Source organism: Xiphias gladius, chromosome 21 (genome assembly GCF_016859285.1).
Source record: "Xiphias gladius isolate SHS-SW01 ecotype Sanya breed wild chromosome 21, ASM1685928v1, whole genome shotgun sequence".
Taxonomy (NCBI): domain Eukaryota; kingdom Metazoa; phylum Chordata; class Actinopteri; order Istiophoriformes; family Xiphiidae; genus Xiphias; species Xiphias gladius.
The window spans coordinates 26,268,562-26,284,544 of NC_053420.1; the positions used below are offsets into that span (position 1 = coordinate 26,268,562).

General features: G+C 39.8%; 1 protein-coding gene across 13 annotated transcripts in view; it reads right to left on the reverse strand.

Moving 5' to 3' along the window:
- itpr1b (inositol 1,4,5-trisphosphate receptor, type 1b) overlaps positions 1-15,983 on the reverse strand; it is an 83,305-nt gene that overhangs the window by 59,946 nt on the left and 7,376 nt on the right. For 8 of the 13 annotated variants that reach the window (XM_040159828.1, XM_040159826.1, XM_040159824.1 and 5 more), the window contains 13 exons: positions 8,762-8,877; positions 8,538-8,624; positions 7,539-7,697; positions 6,139-6,237; positions 5,898-5,981; positions 4,864-5,010; positions 4,535-4,639; positions 4,249-4,293; positions 4,104-4,133; positions 3,390-3,544; positions 592-691; positions 347-507; positions 12-153 (listed from right to left, as the gene is read on the reverse strand). In XM_040159828.1, coding sequence (XP_040015762.1) covers positions 12-153; positions 347-507; positions 592-691; positions 3,390-3,544; positions 4,104-4,133; positions 4,249-4,293; positions 4,535-4,639; positions 4,864-5,010; positions 5,898-5,981; positions 6,139-6,237; positions 7,539-7,697; positions 8,538-8,624; positions 8,762-8,877 — 1,430 coding nt within the window. The remainder of the gene's footprint in view (positions 1-11; positions 154-346; positions 508-591; positions 692-3,389; positions 3,545-4,103; positions 4,134-4,248; positions 4,294-4,534; positions 4,640-4,863; positions 5,011-5,897; positions 5,982-6,138; positions 6,238-7,538; positions 7,698-8,537; positions 8,625-8,761; positions 8,878-15,983) is intronic. The other 5 variants (XM_040159829.1, XM_040159827.1, XM_040159825.1 and 2 more) reach the window with 1 other exon arrangement.

Sequence of the window (15,983 nt, forward strand, 5' to 3'; positions counted from 1 at the left end):
TTAAGACCAACCTGTTTAAGGATATTCTGTTCTCTCATGAGTTTCTGTCTTTCTCTGTTGGGTTTGTTGACCATGATTTCCAAAACATCCTGCCCACTGTTGGGGATGTCTACCACAAAGAACACTAGATCTTCAAGAAGCTTGGTCACAAACCTGGAAAGTGTACATATGTAGGTGTACAAAGCATAGTCGGAAAAACATTACAGAGCAATTCAGCAGCTATTTCAGTGAATCAGTGTTTTCCTTCCATTAGATATTTACAAATCAATGCATAGTAACACTAAGTACACAACAAATAATAATGCGGAATTTAAAAATTCCACTGTTGATATTTTTCCCCACATACCTCCTTTCATTTTGTGTTATGGTACCCTTTTCCAGCTTGCCAGCAATAGATGCTAATACTTTACTTGCATCGTTAGCAAAGTCTAAATCACGCACTTCTGCTGGCGGCACTGGTACAATGGCGAAAGCTTCCTTGTCTTCTTTTACTGCTGATGTTCCAATCTGGAAAAATCAATTGTGTTCAGAATACCTGTTCAGAAAACCTCAGCCGTGCTACACATCTGGACCTAGTCATCACTTACTCACCCGTAACATAACAGGTTTCTCCTCCTCTTTGTCAATTGGGTTGTTGGTGCTGTGGACCCACGTGTTGGTACATAAGTGTCTTAGCCTCACGTAGGAGCTCCTAGAAGTAATAGCGGAAAGTGTCTGAGATGACAAAACCAACTACTTCGGCGTTGTTTTAACTTTTGACTACTGGACCTGGCCCAGAACCTACATTGTCCTTTAGTGAGATACCTATTTCTTCATTTTTAAAAAAATAAATGAATAATAAAAAAAATAACTTTCCATGTCTTATCAGAGCATTGTTGTAGCAACATTTCCACCTGTGTTTGTGAGGAACTAATCAGAAGACAATTTAAAAGGAGGCTTAAAAGGCTCAGATGAACTCTTCATTTTGGATTCTCCATGAGCTTTCCTCTAGAGCCATGCTCAGGCTAAAATATCCACTTTAGCACACACCCCATCTCACAATCGGTTGGGCCAATTGCCAACATATTTGAATAGCACATTCATGTTCCGAAAGGAATAAAACCCTTTAGTTTGGATGATCCCATGGCTCATATTCAGAACATACTAATGTGCATAAAAACTTGAACTAGAAGTAAAAGAGGAAAGAAGAACTTCAGCTATTTGCAGAAGCAGTAGTAGTATGTGTTTCTATGGGGCTGATGATGATATACTTTGATCGTAAACTGTCGATTAGAGCCAGGACCATTTGTTGCATGTCAAACCTCTTTTTTTCTCCGTTACCATTTTGTGCCCTTTTTTTTTTTTTTTTTTTTTTTTAAATTCTGTGTTCTCTGTGTTCATGTGTGGTGTGTGTGGTTTTTATCATTAACCAGCTTCATAACCTTCACTTGATTTGCTTTATTTTCAACACAAGTACTGTAACTAGAGCATGACGAGCATCCTGTTTAGGCAGAATATTATAACACAGTCCAGCACTCCACCACTATTTTCTAAGGCCTCATAAATGATGATAAAATGATCATAAATCAACATCTCTCTGAAATCAAAAACAGAAGACGATGAGCATCATAAAGGCAGGATTTACTGCACATTGTATTGAAAACAGGTGAACTGAAATAAGTGGTACATCAGTTTCGATCTTGTTACTCAGAAGTAACATGTGAGCAAGGTTTATAAACAAACTACCTGGGTGGGGAAGAGACTGCTTACACTGGCTGTCCTTAGCTAAGTGTGTGGCACGATTAAAGACAAGCCAGTCGTGACCTGTACAGTAACATCTCTCCTCCCTTAAGCACTAAACCTTTACACATAGTACAGTTTGCGCCAACTACGTCCTTCATTCTCAAAGCATCCAGCCTGCTCCACGTGTGTGCTTGAGTCGATGTGCGTCAGGGTTTCTGCACAGAGATCAGACAGTAGCCGTATTCTTGGCAGGCATTACGTAACCGCCCATTAAAGCTAACAGGCTTACCTTTGTGCACCGGTTCTCCCAGGATGAGAGAGGGACAGGGTTATTTCAGGTAGGAATGGGAGGTGCTAGCAGCAGTAGCGTGCAGCATACAGGCACGCACCTGACGATGTGACACACTAAGGGCTTTGACACAAGGTGGAAAGGTTCTGTTCTCATCTGATGTGCGGTGACAAGGGAAAATACGTCATTGTAATTTTAGAACCATACATCCCCTCTCACACTATACTGGCAACAGGAATAAAGGAACAAATCAGAGTTCACTGTACAGATGTACAGTGAACCTGAAAATATAGAGCAGGTACACGGGTCAGCACACACATCATGACAACGAACCAGCTTTTATGTGCAAGTATATGAAACATCACATACTTTAGTAAGTAGTAGGAGTAAAGAGCCAATTTCCTGATAAAGCATTTATTTGCCAGTTGATGTTAGAGGGCATATGCATTGTTTACATAACATCTCACTTGTGGTTTTAGCTCAGACACATAAAGGATTTTCTTTCCATGTCTCCTCACTAGAGTCGTTTCCTGTTTCATGCCATGCAGGGACTTTCCGTGCTCTCCGTGGCTAGTGCTTGTACCATCTAAAAAGGTGGCCAGTACACTGAAATTCACACTAACACACACAACATTGTCGATTTTTTTTACGAAGAAGTGAAAGGACAAGACAATCTAACCGTCCACATTTTACCTTTCCAGGATATCTTAGGGAAAATGAACAGTATTGAAGTGACCATAAACTGGGGAGTGGACAGTTTGCGTAAAAGCTGCTATCTGTGATTCCAGACATAAGAGACCATACATAAGAAAAAAAAATTTTGTCCATGGTTGCAAAACTGAACAAACTCTCATCAGTTCAGAAAATCCCTACCTACTGATTTTTCCAAATTCCCCTTCAACTCTACACATGACTCAAGCGTTTACTGATGCCACTGTTTGATTTGTGGTAGTCTTGACATCACTGTGGTCTTCCTGAATTGACAATGGGGTTGAGATATTTGTCATTCAACCCATTTCCCTCCATATTTTTAAAATATCCCTGATGCTATTTCTCCATCAAAGAGCAGAAACAATTTTCCTCTTGAGGGGTCTTTGCCTCAGATATTTTATTATCACTTTCTTGCTGTTTCAGGCATGTTTATATATGGACGGGTCGGGTATTTAACAGCCTTGAGCATTATTACATACACAAACTACTATGTGCAGTTGTAGGTAGAGGAATGAAGATCATCATGTTTGTTTTGTTAAATGTCCTTATGTCACGTCCTTCCTCTGGGATATCTGAACATTACATGAATTATAATGAATTCAGGAGCTCAAGAGGAATTGATTCTGGCATGTGTGTATATGTGTGGTTTCGTTTACATATATTGTACCTGGGCACCATGGAGTCCCCGCCTCTCAGTGTGGTAGGATCCAGCTCAAAGATGGAGGAGATATCCATGCCGTCTGGAACTGGCACCAGAGTGTACATGATTTTCTCCTGCGGAGCTCGCAGACGACCTCGCAGTGCTTCGTTATCAGCATCCAGCTAGCAGCAAGAAAACATGCAGTGAGAGGGAGCAAAGCACTGGCTACAAACAGTATATGGTATGTGAATGAATGGAGACCACTGACAGAACGCATTATTGATCCTCAACCATGATGAGGCAGAGGGGTATGCACTACTGGCCCCCTCTGAAGCTGATTTCACTTATTTATTTTCACTGCTGACTCAAGTCGAACAAATCACAGAGATCAGCTTCAGTCATCACCACAGACTGTTGTAAGCGCATAGCTGAGAAATACAAGTGCATGCAGCAGCTCCGTGGAGGTCAGCATTGGTTTGTACACCACTGCCACCTAATGGTGATTTACAGTGACACGCATCAGATGAGATGATGGCATGGGGGCACCCTGCGGTAATCTAGTGCTACTGAAATGAGGGCACACGCAACCTAGATGAAAGTCAGTTGAGTTATTGATGATTTAGGGTGCCAAAAGGGAACCTCGACAATAAAGCAGCAAAGACAGTATGATGTATGAGCAGACATGACAATGACGTTGTTGTGCTCGGTTGCTGCAGCCAAATAAAGATTATATGACAGTACCTGGAAATTAAAGGGTGTAAAGTCCACCACCTAGAGTAGAAAGGCAAAGATCCACCACAAAATTGAACAGATTAGATCAATAGCAATGAGGCAACCAACATGACCTTGCTAAGCACTCAGATGGAAGGAGATCAGGCTGACTTACCGAGGACCGCTGCTCGGCATTCTCCTCCTCAAAGTCTGGGTTCACCTGGGAAACACACCCACATGCCAAATATCCAAATTTCAGATTCTGGTCCCTGAGCTGTGCATCTAACACCCCTGTATGTGTACACCTCATGGCTCCAGACCAACCATGACATAGAGTATTGTGCTAGTTTAGACTAAAATTCATGCTGCTAAGTCAGATACACATGAAAGCCCATGAACACTATGGATGGGTGAGGAATTATAACAATATCAGACAAGAAAGTAAAGAAGCGGACACATACCTCACCCACCTCGGCAGCCAAATAACACCCTGTGGCCAAGTGTTTAAACCTGAAAAGGCTGTTCCAGTAGCCTGCACCTCCCCTACATGGGTCATGGTGGACCACCTGGTAATGGCAAAAGACATGAAAAAGAAGGCAGATATAGAAATCTTACGTCAAATTGCTATAAAACCAGAATTAATTGTGTGCACTAAAGCAATATAAACGACATTATGTTCTCTCTTTTCCATGGTTGGGTCACTTGCATTAACTATAGTTAGTAAAAGCACAATGACAGACAAACTTCAAAAACGTAATTTGGGTTTATCTGGAGAACATGTTGTGCTAACCTCTACTTCCCACAGTGCTTTGCTGCTGGTGGCAGACGTGGCAGACTGGCGGCCGGTGGTTCTAAGAAAAACATACTGCTTCTTTCTGTGATCGTCACACGTGAGGAACTTCTCCTGCTCTGCGTGGAACAAGCGCACTACATCGCCCTGCAATAACACACACACACACACACACACACACACACACACACACACACACACACACACACACACACACACACACACACACACACACACACACACACACACACACACACACACACACACACACACACACACACACACAAAGACACGTATAAACTATTGGTCAAAAGTTTTAGTACACCCCCATTTTTCCAGCTTTTATTGAAATTTCTGCACTTCAGGTCCAGTGAATAACCTTAAATGGTACCAAGGTCCAAGGTTAAAAAAAAAGAAAAAGAAAAAGAAAAACGTTTCAGTCACCAAAAACTGAAACATCCTGTAAATTTCGTAGAGAACAAGCTTTTTTCAGGGATTAAGAAACTGGTTAACTTAAAGCTTTCCTGTAGCAATGGAGTCAATGCAAATCCTACAGGTACTTACAAACCTTCTGTCTGTACAAAGGCAGAGTTGGAACAAACAGTGTTACTACACCCTCTGATGCATTATTAGGACAATCCTGTACTACAGGAAGTAGATCTGTATATTGTTATCAGAACTGTGAGGAAAAGAGAAGTAACAAAGGAAGACAGAAGACAGACTGGTAGGTCAGGGGGTTCATCCTAAAGCAAGATAATGACCCAAAACATTAGTAGAAAAGAACTAAACGGTGGCTTCACATGATGGAAGACCAGCACAGTCTCCAGACTTAAATTTAGCATTTAAGATTCCACGACTCCCTTTTTGAAAAATCTTCTTTCGGTCTCACAAACTGTTTTTAAATATATATTTTTTTTTTTACCATTTGTTATGTGTTCTAATGTCTTTGGAGCCAGTTAATGAAGGTATATGTAAATACTTGTGAAAATGCTTATTATAAATTGATGTTTCATAAAAAATATGAGGGTACTTACCCCTTTGAGTATCGTTTCCTTGTTGTCACTCCATTTCATGAACAGAACAACTTTCCAACTTGTGTTGCAATTTACAGAATTAACCTGATAGGCAGAGGAGAGAACTGAGTGAAAAAAAAACATAGACATTTAAAGGGTTAAAACATACATGTTTCGTATTCCACTTTAATGAAGCAAATGTGGAACCCATCTGATGTCTTATTTACCGTACAGCCCTAATAGGCAGCAGGTGTTCATATACCTCATTGCATCCTGGGTTGTCAACTAGCTGGTGGCTGCTGGCATGTAGAGGCTGTCCCGCATTCACAGGGTTAAGAACAACTTTATCTCCAATCACCACCTGCAGGAGCATGGAACATAATTCATTCAGATGAGTACTTAGTTTAGATCAATTACACAAAATCAAAAGGAATCTGAAGCTTACATTAGAAAAACAGTGGTACATTAGGGCATTCTCAGCTACAATATACGTGTCTTTTCAATTAACATTTTTAAATACAGACTCATCCACTGAAGGGCAATAGAAAATCTTGAAACAATATGAAATACTGCTGTTCTATGGGGCCACCGTGTGGGATTGGGCGCTCCATTTAAATTCCAAATCAAACGTATGTCTCTTCCCAAGACATCAGCCATTATTCTTCAACACTTCTATTCCCTTTCCTCACAAGGTGAACATAGCACGTAGGTGTGGGGGATCAGGATACATTGGATCATGCTAGCCTCCAGTTAAACACTAGGGGGAGTAGTGGACCACATTATGTGTTAGAGAACTGGATCCCATAGAATCCCTAAAAGTGTTGCCCTGAGCATCACTCACTAACAAAAAAGAAATATGTGGAGGCCTAAGCAGCAAGAATCCCTAAAAAGATTTTGGTTGAATCATCAATCATTTATTTGTGTTTGTTCACACAACTGGGTGCACAAAGTTTTAGGATGAACTCTAAAAGAGACCTGCATTATGCAGGCAGGGGCCTGAAGAACATTACTTTTAGATGTGAGAAGCAGTTTGGAACTCAGTTTCACACTGGGAGTCAGGCCTAATCTAAATCTTTTACTGGCTTTAAATCCATTTCAGTCAGTGTCCGTGGCTTATTTCAATGTACATGTGAAGCAACAAAAAAACAACTTCTACTCTGTGTAATTACTAAAGGTAAGTACACCTCAGTGGAAAATATTCTTGTTTTCACGGAATACACTTCCCTATGGTGATTAATTAAGTATAGCTTAATAAGCCGGTTAGTCAACTTAACTCCACCAGCCGCTAGCAGAAACTTCTTAGTTCTCTTCCACGCAAACCACCGAATGTTTTGTTGACACGGTGAACACACTGTATCTTATTTACCTACCAATAACAACTCGCAAATGTGGACTTGAAAAGAGAGATAACTATCAGGTCATCATCAATTCCTCACGCTTGGAAAATTGAGCATTACTAAACCAATGGAAGGGAAAACTGTAGCCTGAACTGGTGCTCAGATTGGGCTATTTGTCTTTCATTTTTAATTCACTAGATCTTATAAAATCAAGCTTCATGCCAGTCCATGTAACTTCTGTTTCCAAACCCTTTGAAAAGTCTAAAAATCCATCCTTCTCCTGCTGGGAACGATTAACTGGAATCTCACACCCCGATCTACCCACACTGTCTCCCAGGGATCGTAGCTTGTAGAAGGGCTGGATGTAGAACCAGGATCCCTCGTTTCCCGCTGAGTCCAGAGTCACTCTCATGGCATTCTTCTCCAGCAACGCTGGCAGTCGCTTGTTTACTGTCAGGTATTTATTGCTTTTCAAGTGCAGCAACTGTTGGGAAAACAGGAAAATTACAGAGGTACATGATTACAAGTCACAGAAAGTAGCTATTATCAGTGACATAATGCAAACAGTGAAAAGAATTACAGAGGTCTGAACAAGGAAAGATGGAAATATGTCACAGACTGGCACAACAGGACCCAAGGGAACACTTCACTGAAAATACGCATCTCTGGATCTGTTTGGTGTACTCTTGAAATTATTGAAGTACTTGAAATCGTCTATCCAAAGATTCTTTCTCGTTACCTCTGCTGTAGCTTAGCTTCACCCACTCAATCAACAGTTCCCAGAACCGTCCAAAATAATCTGTTACCCACTTGCTACAACATGATATATGGTGTTAGAACCAGTGAGTTTTTACAGTAGACTGGATGAAGCTTGCACGGTATGTTACAAATTAAGACCACCTTTGCAGGGACATTTAGGACATTTTCTTATACCTATGTTTAAAATTATTCCCTACGGTGAGCCAGGAACCAATTAGTGTTCACTTTATTACTGGAATGACACTCCATTGCAACTAGGACATTCTACACAGTATGTGCCATCCTCCTTGTGTACATCGCACCGCAGGAAGGCATGACCTATTCTCGGATTCAGCTGATCTCATACGTATGTGCAAACCATTCCTGAGCAATGACCTAAACAAGATAAGGCCTTAGAACATACAACCTCATAGCACACCTTTGTGCTGTAGCAATTATTTAAAACTGACTGATTAAAACCGAATTTACAGTTAATATTATCAAGCATACACTGTCATAAATGGTGTTAAATACTGCAGCGGTCCTGTTAACCAGAGCATCTTATCTCATGGGTTCCCTAACGCACCTGAATGACATTTCCATACTGGATGACTGTTCCCAGCAGCTTGCGGTTTTCAGACTCATTCTGCTTCTTCTCCAGGTCAGCAGCATGCTAACACAGAACAGGGCACAGAGTTACTCACGAAAGCACTCGTATCGCAGTCTTTCCGCAGTATAATTTTTGTAAACAGATTTTCTACGCAACACTGCAGTATTTAATATTTCTGGAGAGAATGATGTTAGTCTTACATGGAGTTTGTTAAGGAGGACTGTGTCAGTGGTGCTGTTGCCTCCAGGTTTCGCCGCCTTCCAGAACTGTTTCTGTGCGGAGTATCTGTTCATAGGACACAGTTTGAAGAGGCAGTCTGGGGAAAGGAGACAAGAAGAGAAAAGTGAAAAGCCAAACCTCGTCGTATAATATTAATGATTGTTTCTACAGATACCTGCCCGCCAGATCCCATCTTAAAGAGGTGCAGCTCAAAAGACAAAACTGGGAAAACAGATGGTTAGTTTTCCTCACTTCGACATGTTAACACTTTGGGCTTTGCTTCTTCTAGCTGGTACTAGAAGGCCACTAGCATTATCTCAACTGTCACAAAATGAGAACTTATGTAATTTACGAGTAGAGTAAAAAAGAGTAAAGAGTAAAACAGGCCATAAATTTAAAATATATGTGATCTATTTGCACCACTGGGATTGAAAAGCAGAAAAAAAGTTTCTGATGAAAACAAAACCGGGCAAGTCTTAATCAGCCGGACCTGCGGCTTCAGGCTACTCCTGAGGATCTTCAAGGTCCACTTTGTCCAGTATCATATCAATATTACAGATGGGCCTGATTATAATTTTATTACATAATCTTCATGATAAACCAGCAGCTGGCCCTATGGATTAAAATGCTGGTCAAATGGTTGGTCGGTTCTGACAACTATTGGCCAAGACTGCCTCGAAATTTGCTGTTGATATTGATGTAACGCAGAGGATAAATCCAAAATGTTTTAATAACATCTTCCTTCATCCACCTGTTCACTATTGGGCAAAAATTGCAACATGTACACAAGAAATATTAAAATCGAATGGAAATATTGCTTTGAAATTTGCTAAGTGCATTCATGTTCCCTAGAGGATGAATCTTTTTATCTACGTGGGTCAAACAAGGGGAGCCGGCAGCTTTCCTCCAGCGGCACCAATAGCCCTTTCGGGCCAAAGATCTGAATTGGACCGGGCTACATTTTTGCCCCAGGGCCACCTTACAGTTTAAGTCCAGCCATTGGGACAATGAGGAGCGTTTCCTGCTGAAACCGACTTCTGTTCCTACTAACTAATACTACTACAAGCTAATTTGCACTATTGATACTTTCGGACCTGCTACCCACAGTTCGTCCAAGGCCTCACACCTCACCTCACATATGCATATTTTAACAACAGACAGTCAATTAATCAATAAAAGACATTGAGTCCTACTGGTTTCCTTGTTTAGCTATCCAGCAATAATACACTAAAAATCAATCGATAGGATATAATTATGTTAAAAACGTAATATTAATTAGTATTCAATGGCTTCTTACACATACAGTATAGCTATATGTTAACTGGAACAGGGGTCCTGGTGACTCATAACCAGGGTAAGAATAGCCACTCTGAAATCCTCTGTCAAAAATACAGCCAACACAAGAGTGTCTGGGGATAAGACCTCAAGTGGCACGGGTTGGAAGAAGGAGGACAGGAAGAGAGGACGCCAAGGACCAATGGAGAAAATGGGGCACTGGGAGAACATCTGTCTGATAGGGATGAGCAAATGGGGTTAGGGAGAAAAGAAGAAATGAGAAAAAAAAATTAGGTGAAGGGGGGATATGGGGTACAAACTGGGTCCAAGAACTGACCAGGGGATAAAGGATGAGGGGGGTAACGTAGGTTGATTAATTCATTTTTTTAAAATCGCACAAAGCATAAATGTTTATAGTATATTAACAACAACAACACTCTTTTCAGTGGCTCATCCAATTTAACAGAAATACAAATAAAAACAAAGCCACATGAACTAGCAAGGTGTTTTGTCACTGCTGTGAAACAGTGAAAAATAAAGTTTGATCTTTTGTGCTCATTTATTTTTTTCTTTCTTCTTTGTTTTGACTGCTCAAAAAAACTCCTTCTGACACCAAACTCTGCAGCCACTCAAACATACCCCGTGCACACTTAACTAACTAACTGAGCAGACCAGCTAGAAAGTAGTTTTGGACTGTGACTGAGTGCGGTGCGCTACACTAACCGTCCTTCGTTTTATTCATGTGTCCAAATTCTGAGTGTGAAATTTATGCATTATATATAGTGACTTGAAAAATTTCCACCATAGATTGAAAAAATTAGCGTCGAAGATGTGTACACTACTCTCTACTTACAATCCCACAATATACAGTATTGTGTGACATTTTATAGATTTACAGTTGAGTGTGACTCTACACCTGTCAGTGATGAGTATTTAATATACAGCGGTTGGTAAATGAGTGAATTGAGTGTGATTTGGGATAAAGCCAGAGTTTGTAAATCTAGAACTCACGGCCCACCCGTCCTGCCAATTTTGGCTCTAAAATGAAGGCTTAAACCTCTGAAGACTCCTAAACTGTATCAGGTGTCATTCTGACTTGACTAAATACACTGCTTCCATGTCAATCCTCATGCATGACCCTTTCAGGCTTGTGAGAGGGCAGGAGTGTTGTTATGTGCATGTAAGGACACCCAACTCATGTTTTTCCATTGGTCAAAAACCACTCTATTCTGTCGTTAGCTGTTGTAGTTCAACAGGGTTACATATGTAGTCATTTATGTCCTCTAGAAAAACCTGCTAATTGTGAGGAATTAATGTGTCTCATCTTTTGAATTTTGTTTGGCTATTTTTTGAATAAGGATAGAAGCTGGTGCAGTAATTCTGAGTGATGATATCATTTTGTTTTATTTCATTTATGACAAATTTATGTAAATTTAGTGTACAATTTGTCCCTATTTTGTCTGTTATGAGCCTTTAATGAATAATCGAATATTGCTTAAATACACAGCTTAAAAGGTTCCATTCTATTGAACAAAAACACTCGCAGACAACACTTCCTGCTATGCTCACAAACTACAGTGCATACAAAGTCTCATACACAAACAAGAAAAATTAAATACAGTAGCACCAACACAAGTTAAATGTGTAAGCTAGGCTAACATGGTATCTCTGTCATTTTGTAATAGTTACCAATTTCAGGATGGGTGAAACATTTGTGACAACATGAAACCAGACCTATATTACTGCAAAAATTCTGTGCACAAAGTGATGATTTTGAGCACACAGAGATAAGCAAAGGCCTGTCGCATGCACAGCCCCACATCTCTCAAAGCTTTGTGTGCATAGATTAAAAAAAAAAAAAGTGAAACTAATTCCTAACAAAGCCATCAGCATGTCAACTTGTATCAGAGTACACACACACAAATGTACAGACACAGACCTCATTTCATATATCAGCCACTCAGATCAGAGAGAAAGGAGCAAGGATTAACTTGCTCTGCTACAGTACAGTACAATACAGACTTTCTGAATAGCTTAAATGTCCTATTAACACTCAACAGGGATGTTAGGATTTAGTCCTGGTACACTTTGCTTCGGTTTAACACTGTCCTTAATAAGAGAGGAGAGACTGCCATGGAAACGTCTAAATGTGCCATTATATGTAATGTGGAAGCTACGTTCTTAAACAAAAGTGTTTTTCAAAATAATGGAAAAGAGGAACATGTGGTGTCATTAATAATCTATTGTTGCCTATCTTACTAGGTCTACGTTTGCTATTGTGGTTGTGAATTATGTGTATGGTCATGGTTTAACTGAAAAGTGCACTAGCTTGACACCAGTAGCACATTTAGTTTAGTCAGTGTCACCCTGCTGTAACTGCAGTTACATGGCGCTTAACCACCGCTCTGAATATAATTTGAATAGCTCAGTTAGTGAGGTCGTTTCTTTGCAACCCTCAACTGGAAAGGCACCGGCTCGTTTAAATCCGTAAGATAGGGTTACCTATCGGCTGTTAACTCAATCTATAAAAGAACTTGCTGGTACAAGAGGTTGGCACAAAGGCCGCTGAATGCATGGTTAGTAGAGCGTATAACATAGCAGCACATAACACAATGAATAAGCTTGCCATTGTACCTTTAGGGCATCAGTGGTGGTAGTGAATAATTGATACAAAATGGTCATCCTGAACATTTACTATTTCTGGAACCAGAGTCAAAAAAAAAATACTGATTTTAGGTAAGAGGTACTCTGTTGGTTGCATTTTCTGCTGACTGGTGCTACTGCTAGTTTCATTGGAAAAAAAGCAGATCCACAAGTACATATCTTGCTACAAAGCGCCCGTAAAATAAAATATAGACAAACTAATGTGAACATCTTATGGGAATGGGGTTCATTTCTGAAGTAACGTAATAGCAATTACATTTTTAAAACTGAGGTGGGTGATAGTAGGTCAAATGTAAATTACCATCAAGTTTCAGTTGTTTTCAAAGAAATATGAGGGAACTTACAAAGGTTCATGATGCCAAATGATCTGTGCTTGAAAAACCAGTGCACAGGTTGCATCAGTCAAAAAAATCTGGATTATTTAATATGGCTATAGGGGAATGGTCTCGAAAATCAAGACAGCATACGCAAACACAGACAGCAGAGAAGAGTGACAGTTATGAAGGAGGATATGACAAACCTACACAGTATATAGAGGGTTGACAAATACTATTAGTTGCCATGCAGCCACAGCCATTCTTTCTTAAATTAGTCATTCATACAGCGGACGCGATGTCTACGGGCCAAATCTTAAACTGAATTAAATCAAATTCAAATTTACAATTTTTAAGCCCTAAGTCATTCATTTGTATTATTACTTAATCCATATCTTAACTACAGTATCAGTAGCACTTTTGTCATTTAAGACACTATTGTAGCGGCTTGAGCAGCTCTGAGTTGTTACGAAAATGACACCCTTGTATGACAACTAATATCCACCCTTGCAGTAGTGTGTCTAATTATGACTCAGCTACTTCAAAGGTAAAGTCAGATGTTTTTGGTAATTTAACTTACACCACAGAGTTTTACACCTTCAATTGGCTCTTGTTCTAATTTGTTTTTAAAAAATTCTTCTTACTTTACATGATGAACTCACTCTTAGGTGGTTGAAAATAGAATTTTTATCGGTCATGCATTTATCAACCTCCAGCAAACCCACTGTGTTGTTCAAACTTCAAGGCTGTCTTCTGGTCTGGCAGATATGTTAGTGCTGTCTCAGTTCTAGGAAAAATCCACGTACAATAATCCCACTTCCAATGAACAGCCATACTCTGCACCTGCTGTGAAACAATTAGTGCATAATCACTGGAACTACAAAATCAGATCAACGGGCCACACCCTGACACACTGTCCAACAAACAATGTTGGATAGAGAACAATCAATAGAAGAACTACCTCAGTACAAATCACTATTTCCAGAAAATCCGAAACACCTGTGAGATACAATGCGATGCAGTACTATACAGAAGCTTGCATAAATGATAGCTATTACTCAGACTTCTGCTTTTTACTTCTGTATTGACTCAATTCTGTGGTACGTTTTGAGGTTGTCCTTTTTGGTGGTGTGGTGTTGTATTGGTGTTGTATATAGCCTACAAAACTACGTAATAAACCCTAAAAAATTACCACTCAGTTCAGTAGGTTTCTGCTACAGTCTAAGCAACAGTTTAAAAATTAAATCTCACAAAGGTTTTTTCTTTTTTCTTTTTTTAAATTCCATGACTATGGCTATCTTCCCCTTCACCAACTCTGCTAAGGCAGTGTCTACATGGGATTGTCACCATCTATTATCCATCATGTATGCAATGAATGTCCTAAAGCCTGTATAAACTTTACTGGCTGATTAGGTCCTGCACATACACACCTTAAAGTAGTGATTCCCAGCCTGGGGGTCAGGACCCCCCTGGGAGTTATGTGATAACCGGAGGAGTCACAATATGGAACAGAAGATAGGACAGAAGAAGAAAAAAAAAAAAAAGCCTAAAAAAATGTTTACTTTTTCCTCACTTTTTCTCTAATATTTGCTTTTTTTCTTGAGCTATACTAACCAGATTGGAGAGTACCTTTTTTATTAATATTTAAATGAAACAAAATTAGATAGACTACTTAGATTACTCTTTGGATAACTGGGTGCCACTTCTGAGACATATGCAACCTGTGACCACCTGTACAATAGTTTAAATGGTAAGGGAAGCTAAATCAAATCAACAATACAACTGCACTTGGTCTTCACACAAAAAAAAAAAAAAAAATCCAAACCAAAGATATTGTATTTTCAGCAGCACAGCTGTTGGCTAATCTGTGTTGTCATCATGTTACCATCATGCTCATGCTGTCAGATTAGAACCTGTTATCAGGTGTTAAGATGTGGTGGCAGGATGCAGTCATGGGCCTGATGCTCAACTCTGCCTGAAAGAAACCATTCATTCGGACTATTTGAGTCTTGCTAGGCTAGAGGAGTTATATCAGTCTAAAAAGGTCTGCCCTCTGGTTGGCAAACTGCTCACCCCAGGCCATAAAATAAAATTTCCATCTTTATCAAAAAGCAATTTAACTATAAATACACTTACAAAGCGGGGGCTCTGCCCTTTCTTGCCTCATGTTTTACAGCTGCATTACATTACAGGGTTGTAATGATAATACTGATCATTTCAATTTCAGTTCATTTGTTATTACAGACTTTTTATAACATAAACAAACTATGTTAGAGAGCATGCTGTCAAAAATGACCTCTCTTCTATGCCACTCTCTTTTTTGGCTTTCTTAAACCAAACAGCCACTAGATATTGCTGGTATCACCTGCATTTTCAGTTGTGAATGGCTTCGTACTGCTGAATTCTGACTCAGAGACTCAATCCAGGTTGTAACCAAAATGAAGAAATGTTACACCATGTCAACCAATGTGCACATGTATCGATATGATACATCTATGGATAGGAAAACGATCTAGGAGAATACAGTCATCTATAGTCAGCAAGACTGCGTACGATATCCTCTCCCTGGTTAACTCACTCAAAGCTACCCAGATATAAAAAAGGTCAACTGAATTTAATCAATTTGGAGGGAGCAGTGTTCAAGTAGACTGAACTGACATTTCCAATTGCGTCATTTTACTCTTAATTAATTTACTAAAGACCTTGCTAGGAAACCTGCCAAAACATTTAGAAATTTATTTTCTAGGAAGTGGGAGCCAATTTGAAAATACACGTAGTGGCTACGACATCAGCTATACTTGTTGACCCCCCGCTAGATGATTGTCCATTTCTGTAATTTCACACTCCTGACAGGGTCAGAATATGCCATAAAAACTGCAAAAATGTATGGCTCTGTCCTGTTAAGTGTCAAACAGGGAGCTCTTAGTTATATAATGGTGTGCCAAATGTT